General features: G+C 37.2%; 1 protein-coding gene across 2 annotated transcripts in view; it reads right to left on the bottom strand.

The window, feature by feature from the left end:
- Positions 1 to 540: 540 nt before the first annotated feature.
- Positions 541 to 12,543, bottom strand: part of RYK (receptor like tyrosine kinase) — a 69,346-nt gene continuing 57,343 nt past the window's right edge. For both annotated transcript variants that reach the window (XM_081159184.1, XM_081159183.1), the window contains exons 14-15: positions 2,592 to 2,728; positions 541 to 1,654 (exon numbers count right to left, since the gene is read on the bottom strand). In XM_081159184.1, the coding sequence (XP_081015310.1) occupies positions 1,543 to 1,654; positions 2,592 to 2,728 (249 nt within the window). In that variant the 3' untranslated portion in view covers positions 541 to 1,542. The remainder of the gene's footprint in view (positions 1,655 to 2,591; positions 2,729 to 12,543) is intronic.

The following is a 12,543-nucleotide window of genomic DNA, read 5'->3' as shown; positions in this document are numbered from 1 at the left end:
AAAACCGGCCATTCGTGGGGCTGAAGTACTTCATAAAACCAAAGGACCAGTGTTAGTAAGTAGCACAAAGAAAAATCATGCTCTTGGCCTGCGTGTGGCAGAGCATGTACTGTGTGAACTATTTTTCCAGATGTGCTGCTAATTCATAAAGCTTCTTTAACAAAAGCAAAAGTCTCCAACTGCTATGCATCCTCCCTTGTACACCTATGAGGATGGGAGCAGGGGTGGGGCACCTTCAGGCCTAACTATCCAAGAGGCCCATTCAACTCTGCATTAGGCCAACTATAACCAAGCATCAGTACACACATACCCCTAATGTAACAGTTCTGGGGTCATTGCTGTAATACTTCTTTGCAATCATAATTCCACCTTTTTATTGGAACCTAGAAGCTGGATAGAGTTAGCTGTAATTGTATTAGGGGTGGGGAGCCCGAGCAAAACATCCATGAAATAAAACATGGTATATCTACCTGCTGCATGTTCAAAGACCTACCAGACACAACCAATCATTGATTAGGAATGATACTGTCAATACTGCCATAATATAAAACAAATCCTTTAATTTTTCAAGTGTTTTAAAAAACAATTTTATACTTAAGCCAGCCTTGAAGATAAGCACAAAATTTACCAGTTTACATTTTTTAACCCACAACTCAAGCACCCACTCTGTGCATAGCACTATTCTAGGTGCAAAAAGGGATTCTTAACCTTAGAAACGTGATTTCACTTTCTGAAATTGTATTATCACCTTTTCCAGAGAGTAAAAATAAATAAATTCACCATTCTTTACTACTGACCTGACCCAAACCCACATCTGGCTCACGGAAAAGCTAATTTCTGCCAAATTTAAGATGTTTCGATGAACTCAACTCCTACTTCCTCAAAAATAAAAAAAAGCAGAACTCCTTTTCATTAAAAAAACAAAAACAACTTTCCACGAAAGGGCAGTTTCTGTTTCTAATAAGTATTTTTTAATTTCTTTTTTTTTTTATTCTAGCTTTTAAGTTTTCTTCCTCCAATACTGCCTTATCCTGTATGAGGCAAACCAGACATCTTTTTATGCTGTTTTCCTTTTCCTAAGAAAAAGTACTGTATCTTGAAGACAAACCATTCCCCAGACTAGTGAAAAATATTTAAAAACTTTAAAGGTAAATCACCTATATTTTACCTTGATGAAGTCAAAAAATAAAAAGCAGTTGGCACTAAGAGAGCTATTCCAAGTGTTTAAACAATTTTAAAAACTGTTTATTTATTTTGTAAGAATGTACCCCTAGTCCAAAGTAACTATGTTTTAAAATTTTTTGGCCAAAAAATTTACAAAAACCCTTTCAGTTCAACCTAATAAAAGTGATATCTAGAAAATATTCCACATTATTAAGTCTGTCTTAAAAAGTTCAGATTCTAATGCGTTCCTAAGGCACGGTGTTCTGGAAGACAAATGTGCTTCTGCTGGTGTCACGGGATGGATGGAGCGCCCATGCCTGGCTCTGAGTGAGCCAGATGGCACCTTCTGCCTGGATGCTATGGGATGTGAGAGGAGAGTCAAACATAGGCCCCCAGGGCTGCATGGAACTCTGTGAGACACTGCACCAGCTGCTGGAACTTGGGCCTCTCCTCCGGATCCAAGGCCCAGCAACAAGCCATCACAGCAAACCTGTAGAGGGACAAAGACAGAAAATTCAGCTAGTGACAATACAGTACTCCGAACTTTTTAGTCAATTTGATGCCAGTTGTGTTTTCTGTCTACACGTGGGCATGGAAAGGATGATGTATTAAAAATCAGTCAGTATTACTACCTGTTGGCAGTTCTAAAATGAAAAGAAGCTCAAACAAGGTATGTGAATCTTATATGTGGATTTCGATTCTTTATGAGCATATCAAAATATATCAGCAAATACGGAGATTTTATGTAAATACCTGTGTTATCCTGTATTTACATTCTGAGAGAAAGAACTTGGAAAAAGAGGCGGCTTTATCTAAGCTCTAGGAACCTTGGATCTACAGTAAAATCAGTGCAAATGCTGTCACCCTGTCATAGTGGAGAAACTTTCAGGGGATTCTAGAATGAGATCACGCTCACCTGTGTACTCAATCACCCCTGACTAGCCTCCTGCCCCCCTCAATCTCCATCACATGGGAAGGTTAGCTATGTGATCAAAGCAGGAAACAGGACTCTCTCACCTGCTAGCTCAAAACATCTTCCTTGTACATCAACTGACACCAAATGACACGGCGAGATGACAATGAGAAAGGCTTTTTATAACTAAGTATGTCCTTAAGGCTCTATAACTAACAGTCAGTCCTCACTCGACACAGAGTAACCCATATAATGTTCAGCGTTTTCTCACTATGTACATTAGTCTCTTGGATGAGATTAAGTACAACAAATATACGATGCAAAACGTCTTCATGTCAAATGCATTAAAGAGTGAACGAGTCTGGCTGACTTTGTGGTTCTCTGTAAGAGTCTAATTCAAGTCCGAAGAGTCATTATTCTCAAAAGGGAAGTCTCTTGACACCTGGCTCTTTTTCTTTTATCCCAATATCATAAAAGGAATGAGATCCATGTCTTCAAGCTCAGAAAAACTTACAGTTCATCAGGACAGTTGATAGGCTGGGCTATTCGGTAACCATCTTTCAGGTACGCGGCCATCTCAAAGGGGTCGATGTCCACATAGGGCGTTTGGCCCAGAGTCATGAGCTCCCACAGCGTCACTCCAAAGGCCCACTGAGGAAAAGAGTAGCAACACAGGAGGGGTATTTAGAACAGCTGTCAGAGTGCCACTGCCTGTGGCCAGGTATGAACCAAAAATAGCAGGATCAACCAACTCTTATGGAAAGCAAAATATTACCTACCTTCCCAGTTAGTTTATCTTGCTGGGACAGAAAAAATGCATTTTAATGGATATATCCTTTAATGTGAAATGAATATCATTAATGGATATTCTAAGATAATTAGATCCATTGGAAAGAATTGTTTTTACTGTTGGTTATAAGCCCCACCGCCCAAAACTGTTAAGTATAATTTTCCTAATATGGAAATGTGTTACTGTAAATACTGCAGTTTGTATGGACAATTGAGAAGTGGAAAATGAATGTAACTTGAGCCTAAATGGACAGAAGAGCATCCTGAAACAGTGAAACATGTAAATTATGTGAAATAGATGTCATGGATTTTTACTATATTCAAATGTTTTAAATTAACAGGTAAATATAACCTGAGGAAATACGTTCCAACCTTGCTTGAGTAAGAGATGAGATTTAAAAGCAACATGTGAACTACTGGTAGGAGCAGAAATCACAAGCAGGGGCAACAGCGCTCATTCTGGGCCGTCCTGGCTACAGTGTGGCCCCTGGGAAGCGTGTGGAGGGCAGGCGATGTGTCCACACAGAGCTACTGCCACATGGCTGGGAAGGACGCACAGAGGGGACTCCCACTGATCTGCTGCCACCTGTGAACCCCAAGGTCAGAAAGGAGGCACAACGGAGGATACCTGTGTACCAGGGTATCGTGTTTATGAGTCCTTTAGAATTCTAGACATTGTGCATCCTTTATCTCACTTAATTTTCACAACAAACCTGTGAGAATAAGGGCAGCCTGATTTTACAGGTGAGGAATTTGAGGCTTAGAATAACTTGCCTCAAAAAATGTTTTGAGTGAAGGAGAAAAAAAAAGAAGAAAAAAAAAGAAAAACACAAGACAAAAACAGGTCTGTTTACAAAATCTAAGCACAGCGCATTAAATTTTATGTTGCTATTTTTCAATAACATAATCCAGAAATACCCCTAAAATGTACAGGTTTTTTAAAAGCCTTACATTAATGAACAATAGCTTTCTTATCATAATCTTTATAAACAAGAAAACAATGGAATGATATCTTAGAGAATATCTGAAAAACTGCTAATGGAGAATACTATACCAATCTAAAATATACTTCAAAAATGAAAGCAAAATACAGTTTTTCAGACAGACAAAAGCTGAGAGCATGTCACCAGCTGATCTGCACTGCAAGACACACGAGAGCAGTTCTTCACGTGGAAAGAAAAAGACCAGATGGAAACCTGGACCTACACAAAGGTGAACAGCTGAAAACATGAGTAACAACTAGGTATTTTTTCCTCATGTAAAAATGTCCTTACTGGATTGTTTAAAGCAACAACAGCAACCATATATGGTGGGGTTTATAACATACAGAGAAGTACAATGCATGCCCACAATAGCACTAAGGGTGGAAGGGGATGAGTGGAAATAATATACTGTAAGCTGCTTATATTAAACATGCAGTGGTATAATATTATTTGAACATTTTTTAAAAAAATCTATCTTTACTGATTTCAGAGAGAGAAAGGGAGAAGGAGAGAGATAGAAACATCAATGATGAGTCATCGATCGGCCGCCTCCTGCACTCCCAGACTGGGGATAGAGCCCACAACCTGAGCATGTGCCCTGACCAGAAATCAAACCTTGATCTCCTGGATCCTAGGTTGATGCTCAACCGCTGAGCCACACGTGGCCGGGTCATATTATTTGAAAGTTGAAGGTCTGTACTGTAAACTCTAGAACAGGTTTCCCAACCTCAGCCCTCCTGATCCTGTGGGATGGGTCATTCTTTGCTGTGAGAGGTTTTGTGCATAGGATGTTGAGTCTTTCCTTGCCTGTTCCCAGCTTCTGGTGGTTTGCTGGTGATCCTTGGTGTTACCTGACTTGCAGCTGCAACATTTCAATCTCTGCCTCTGTTCTCACATGACATTCTCCCCTCAAATGTCATGTCGGTGTCTCTTCTCATAAGGATACTATTCATAATGGATTAAAGTCTACCCTAAATGAGTATGACTTCATCTTAACATTTTATCTGCAAAGATCCTATTCCCAAATAAGGTGACATTCTGAGGTACTGAGGATTAGGACTTCACCTATTCTGTGTGGGGATGGAGCAGGGCACACAATTCAATCCACAGCACACCCCTACACAAACTCTTTTGGAAGGAGGAAACGCTTCTCAACTCATTTTGAGGCCAGCATTACAATAAATACCAAAACCAAAGAGTTCAGCCTTTTGGAACTCAGTAACCTTTTTATTAACAGCGACCATTGGGGAGGAACAATGCCCATCCTTGAGGTCTGTGCTTTTGGTGGGGGGTGAGGGTGGGGAGAGACAGGGAACTGATGGAGACGGATGTATAGATTTTAAATCTCCATATAGACAGAGCCTACTAGTTTAAGGGGAACATTCTATTCCACTTAAAAATGAAAACATGTCAAATTAATAAAAGTTAAAAGAAGCTGTTTGCTTACATACAGGTATTTGTCTACCTCGATACCTTACTCTTTATGAACTTTTAGGACTGACAGTGATAAGTACATGTAAGGCTTAAGTTTAAAAATAGTGTCCAATTTCCATAGGGAAGGTAAGTTTACTACACAGAACAGAGTCCAGAGATGATAGACTGGTTAGGAGGGACTTCCCACCCCTGGAGCCGCTGTGGGGAAGGGATAACCGATCCAAACCAGACTGTGGAGGAAGAAACAATGGGGAGTGGTAACGAATGGACACTGCCACTGTGTACGGGAGAGTAACCCATCCTGACAAGGCAGGGTCATTCTAACTTTGGACTGTAAGGGGCTTTCACAGTAACCCTGGTGGCATCTGAGACCTGACGTGTACGTAGGTACCAAGCTGGTGGCATCGGAGACCTGGCGTGTACACAGGTACCATGCTGGTGGCATCTGAGACCTGGAGTACACACAGGTACCATAACAGTACCATGACTATAAGCTGACTTTAAAAAAATCACTTCTTTTGCATTGTTTTGTCCACATTATCTCTGAGCATTCACCCAAGGTTCTCACATTAAAAACTGCAATTCTAATAAGTGCCAAAAAAGGACAATAAAGCTGAAGGGTGCACTGCAATTTCACTTCCTTAAAAGCCAACAAATGATTAATTACATGTTGGCTCACTAACCCTTTAAAAAAAAATCAAGACCAATAGCACAGGGATGATTTATGGAAAACTTGCTCTCTAAAGTCTTCTGATAACTGAACCATTTAAAACTCAGACAGACTTATTCTATAATTTCCTTTTGTTTGACGTCACTGGAAAGGGAGTGATAAGAAGGTCAAGTTGTTTTTTCCAGAGTTTTATAAAAGGCTGCTGCTACTGTTAGAAGGGTCTCAAGGGCTGGGTGGTTCTTACTTTGTGCTATTCTTACCAAATGTTAAAATGAGGCAGAGTATTTTGCAGATGCAGTTGTAAACAGGATGAGCTGACAGGAACTCAACCAGATAAGTATAGCCAATTACAAAGAAGAAATCAACATGAAACTGACCAAATAGTATATATAAGCAATGGCCAAGCCTCTCTGCAGAGACACAGAGTTTTAGATATGAATTCCATCTTCTTTACCTGCTGATAGTAAATAAAACTACCTTGCAACAACCCTGAACCCCTTGAGTCCAGTAACACTACGTCCATTTAAAGACCGTTTAGAGAATAACAAATTCTATTCATTTTATTCCTCTTTTCCCAACCTGTGTTATTTTACAGATTCTCAATAATATACAGGATATAAAGCTTTTTTTTTTCTTTCAACTGGCAACATATTCTGATGTGACTTGTCAAAAATTGCATAAATAAAATTCTTTTTTACCAATAACGTAACTTAACTAATGTTGGGGCTACCAAGAGATTTTCATTCTGTTACTTCAGGAACTCATAATGCAAGGCTAACCTCAGTATACTACATATGATGAGAAAAATTTTTCCCCAATTTTCAATTATTTCATCTGATCACAGTAAAAGCATAAAGTGTTCTATGGCTAGGCCAAGTGCTTCCCAAGCTTGACTAAGGAGAAGAATCATCTGGGGTGTTTGTTTAAAGTACAGATTCCCCAGTCCTATCCTAAAAGTTCTGAAGCCTGAAACGCGGTATTTTTTAACAATTCTAGCTGTGTCTTAAGATCCAGCAAATTTAAGAATTAGTCTTAGATGTTAGCAGAGGTGGTCAGATAGCAAAGACAGTTTTCATTTTTATTGTAGTATGGCTGACATACAATGAACTGCACAGTATTCAACGTGGTAAGTTCTGACATACGTATATACCCCCGAAACCATTGCCATGTTAAGATAATAAACACATCCATCTCCTCCAAAAGATTCTTCCTGCTCTAATCCTTTCCTCCCACTCCTACCATCCCCAAGTAACCATCTGCTTTCTGTCATTATAGATTAGTTTGTATTTTCTAAAATTATATATAAATGGAATCATTTAAACTGTATGCCTTTTTTTCCTTTTGTGCATAGCTTCTTTCACTCAGGGTAACGATTCTGAGATTCATCCATGGCACAGCATGTTTCAACAGTTTCATTCCTTTTCATTGTTGAATAAGTAGTCCATTGTATGAATATAGTGATTTGTTTATCCATTTACCTGTTGATGGACATCTGGATTATTTCCAGGTTCAGTTACTAAAAATAAAGCTGCTATGAACACTTGTGTACAAGTATTGGTAAGGACATGTGCTTTCATTTATCTACCAGCAAAATGACTGGATATGGTACATATATGTTTAACTTTTTAAGAGACAGCCAAACTGTTTTCCAAAGTGAACGTACCATATTAGATTTCTACCAGCAGTGTAAGAGAGCTGCCGTTCCTCCAGATCCTTGCAAACACTTCAGTCTTTTCAGTTTTAGTCATACTAACGGGTGTGTGATGGTATTTCATTGTGGTTTCAGTTTGCATTTTCCTGATGATTAATGATGTTGACCATACTCTCATGTGCTTATTTGCCATTTGTGTATCTTTGCTGGTGAAGTGTCTGTTCAAATATTTTTCCCATTTTTATAATGGGTTGCTTTTTTATTACTGAGTTTTAAGAGTTCTTTTTTATATTCTGCATATGTCCTTTATCAGATATGATTTGCAAATATTTTCTCCAGGTGTGACCTGTCTTTGTATTCTCTTAACATTGTATTTCAAAAAGCACAAATTTAAAATTTTGGTAAAGTCTAACTTGGTTTTTTTATAGACCTTGGTGTCTTATCTATGAAATCTTTAATGCAAAGCCCCAAGATTTTCTTCTATGTACTCTTCCAGAGGTTTTATACTTTTAGATTTCACATTTGGTGTGTAGTCTATTGTGAATTCATTTTTGTGTATGGAGCAAGGTATGGATCAAAGTTCATTTTTCTGTAGCTGGATATCCAATTGCTCAAGGACTGTGTGTTTAAAAGATAATTCTTTCTCCACTGAATTGCCTTTGCACTTTTGTTGCAAATTAGTTGTCCATACCTTATGTGGGTCAATTTCTAGATACTCTGTTTTCTTCTATTGATCTATTTGTCTACGTTAATGCAACACCACGCTGTCTTGATTACTGTAATTTGAAATCAGACCTCCAGCTACATTCTGTTTTCAAAGCTGTTTTGGCTATTCTAGGTCTTTTGCATGTTCATATGAATTTTAGAATAAACTGTCAATTTCTACCAAAAAAATAAAAAGCCTGCAAGATTTTCTTTGGGACTGTGTTAAATCTATAGATCATCTTGGAGAGAATGAACATCTTAAGTTTTCTAAACAGTAAACATGGTATACTTCTCCATTTATATAAATCTTTAATTTCTCTCAAGGATGTCTTATAGTTTTCATTGTATAGGTTTTCCCGTTTTGTCAAATATATTCCTAAGAATTTCATATTTTTTGTGTTTTAATCTTTAAAGAAACTTTAATTTCTGATTTTTCATTATCGGTGTATAGAAATACAACTAATCATTGTACACTGATTTTGTAATCTTTATAAACTCATTTGTTAGTTCTAGTAACTATTTTGTATATCACACTGAATTTTCTTCATAGATGATCATATCCACAAATAGTTACTTTTTCCTATCCAATCTTTGATTGCCTTTTATTTCCTTTTCTTGTCTTAGTGCACTGGCTGAAACCTCAAGTACAATACTGAAGAGAAGTGATGAGTGTGGGAGTCCTCATTTCTGTTACTGGTAAAGAGAATTTGGTCTTTCAGCATTAAGTATGATGTTAGCTGTCGGTTTTGGTTTTTGTAGATGCTATTTATCAGGTTAAGTTCTCTTCTATTCCTAGACTGCTAGCAATTTTTATTAGGAATGAATTTTGAATTTTCTGCATCTATTGAGATGATCTTCTGGTTTTTCTTTTTTAGTATATTAATACAGAAAATTGCCCTGTTTGATTTTCAAATGGTAAACTTGTATTCTTGGGATAAAGCCTATGTGGTCATACTGTTTTTTAAAATGTTTTTGGATTCTATTCGCTAAACATTAGGTTAAAATTTTTGAATCTATCATCATGAGAAATAATGAGCTACAATTTTCTCTTCTTCTCATCTTTGTTGTTGTTTCAGGTAATGCTGACCTCATAGGATGAATTAGAAAGTATTCTTTCCTCAATTTTCTGAAAATTGTGTAGAGTTTATATTATTTCTTCCTGAAATGTTTGGAGGTACTCAACAGAACCCTAGAATTCACTGCAGACCTAAGCTTTTAACTAAATATTCAATTTCTTTGATATAGGGCTATTCTGATTATCCATTCCTTGAGTGAGCTTTGAAAGTTCTTATCTTCCAAAAAATCTGTCTGTGTCTAAATTTATTGGGAATGAGTTGTTCATAATATTTTACTACTTAATACCTGCGAGAATCTGTAATGGTATTGCCTCTCATTCACTGTATTGTATTTGTTTGTTTTTAATCTATCTTTATTGTTGGAAGTATTACAGGTGTCCCCTTTATTCTCCCCTCCCCATTATATTGTTAATTTGCAACTTTTTTTTTCTTAGTCTGGCAAGAGATTTATCATTAATGATATACTCACAGAGTTAAACATTGGTTTCACTGATTTTCTCTATTGTTTTTCTGTTTCGCATTTCACTGACTTCTGTCTAATCTTTACCATTTCCCTTCAGCTACTTACTTGGGGTTTAATTGTTCTTTTTCTAGTTTCTTAAGGTAAAAACTAAGGTCACTAATTGGAGACTTTTCTTCTTTTCTTTTTTTCATTGTGAAAAAGTCTTTAAGAAAAAAGTTTAGTTAACAAAAAAAATTTTAACAAATTTCACTTAGCAAAATACACCCAAAAGGAAATCACAGTAAAGAAAGCTTTAAGTCAAGGCCTCACCAATTCCTACAGTATTCTTCTTTTCTAATATTGATGTTTAATACAGTATATGTCCCCCTTGAATATCATCCCCAAAATTTTAAAATGAATTTAATTCCATTCTAAATACTTTATAATTTCCCTTTTGCTTTCTTCTTTGACACAAGTAACCTAGAAGTGTATTATTTAGTTTCTAAATATTTGGGGATTTTCTAGACTCCTATTTTTGATTCTTGAATTATTGTGTTCACAAAACCCTACTTTTTATGAATAAATCCTTTTAAATTTATGGACTTATTTTATGGCCCAGTATATGATCTAGTTTAGTAAATATTCCATGTGTATCTGAAAAGAATATGCATTCTGCTGTTGTTGGAATGGAGTATTCTGTAATTGTTAATTAGATCAAGTTGGTTGATACTGTCATTCAACATACTGATTTTCTATTTGATCACTTACTGAGAGATGGGCATTGAAATGTTTTCAATTATCTTTTAAAGAAATTTAAATAATAAGAAAAAAATCTTATGTATTACCCATGCAGTTACCATTTCTGGTGCCCTTTGTTCCTTTGTATTAATCCCTATTTCCATGTGGTATCATTGGTTCCTAAAGAATTTCCTTTAACATTTCTTGTAGTGTGGGTTTGCTGGTGATGACTTTCTTTAACTATTGTATTTCTGGAAAAGTCTTTATTTCTCCTTTATTTTTGAAAGACATTTTTCCTGAGTATAGAATTCTATGTTCTAGTTCTCTCTCACAGTACTTTAAAGATGTTACTTCACTATCTTCTCCTTTGCATTGCTTCCAATGAGAAATTTGCTGCCACTCTTTCCTTGGCTCCTCTGTTAAATATATTAACATATTGTTGTTTTTCTGGATGCTTTTAAGATTTTCTCTTTATCACTAGTTTTGAGCAATTTGATTATAATGCGTTGTGGTTTAGTTTCTTCAGGCTTCCTGTGTCTAGAGTTTGTTGGGTTCTCAGAACTTCAAAGTAGTCTATTTATTGCCACCACTTTCTCACCTTCCACAGTATCAAATATCACATCTATCTTTAATGATTTACTAAACCTGCTTGTTCAACCCCCCGCCACACACACACACCTCCCAATGGTTTCCTCATTCTTACTGACCACGGCACATATGTTTACAGACTAGATTCTCCTTGAAACTATTTTCTTTCCAGGCTTCTATGACACAGCATTCTCTGGATTCTCTTCGTATCTTTCTGTTTTATTTCTTTCTTTACTGACTAATTAAAAATAAACATTCCCTGCCCCCTTTGCTTTCTTCTCCCTATACACTCAATACCTCTGGGATCAAATGCTCTTGTTTATTCAATCACCACTTTTAGGAAGTTAATGTCCAATTTCTAATATCCTGCTTCTATGCCTTTCCAGAATTCCAGACCCACATTCCACTCATCAGTACTTAGAGCTCAACATGCCCCACATCAAATTTACCATGTTTTCCCCAAACCAGATATTCTACCTGCTGTCCTCAATCATGTTGTATCTTCACAGTGACTTAGGATTTACTGCAACAGCAGAAGTAACTAAAAGTACAAATCAAAGATTGCACTAAAGTTTTCAGAAACATGGGCCCTGGGTAAAAAGGCAGAGGAGACATCTATGCAATATATCTAATAGTTAAGCGGGGAGCTCCAGCCACAAAGGTGAATTAATAAATCATTTACTCTGATAACAGCTGTAGTCAAAAGAACAAATGGGATCTCTGATGTGAAGTCTGTGGGAATGAGACAAGGAGAAATGTGAGGATTCAGCAAGGAAATAGAGAGAAGAGGCGAGTGTGAGGCCATGCAGGATTCTTTTACACAGTCAAGTACACAGCTCTCCAAGGATAAGATCAGCACTGCTGGCTGGGACTGTTCTTAAAATAAATGACCCAAAAGACATATATATGCATATCAACTTCAATTCTGTAACTATGGAACACCTGCTAAAGGAAAGTAAGTAAGGCAGAGTTTCCATGGCCCATTCTGGGAAGAATGCCTTGTCCATAAATACATAAGGCAGCATGTAACAGGTGTTATTAGGTAGGTTCAAAATTCTCTGGAGAATTGAAAGGCAAAACCAAAGGTCATGAAGGGCCCTGGCCGGGTGCCTCAGGTGGTTGGAGCATGGTCCCATGCACCAAAGGGTTGCAGGTTTGATTCCCAATCCGGGCACATACCTGGGTTGCAGGTTCGACCCCTGGTCGGGAAGCATATGGGAGGCAACTGATCAATGTTTCCTTCTTTCTCTTTCTCTCTAATCAATGAAAAATATCCTCAGGTGAGGATTAAAAAAAACAAAAGGTCATTAAGGTACCTAGTATGTTTGGACCCAGTGGGAATTCCAGATTGGCAGAAATGCAGAATATAAGGAGACGTACAGTGGAAAAG

Source organism: Miniopterus schreibersii, assembly GCF_964146895.1.
Source record: "Miniopterus schreibersii genome assembly, chromosome: 15".
Taxonomy (NCBI): Eukaryota; Metazoa; Chordata; class Mammalia; order Chiroptera; family Miniopteridae; genus Miniopterus; species Miniopterus schreibersii.
Note: the sequence above shows the minus strand (reverse complement) of the source record. Positions and strands in the feature narration are given on the sequence as shown.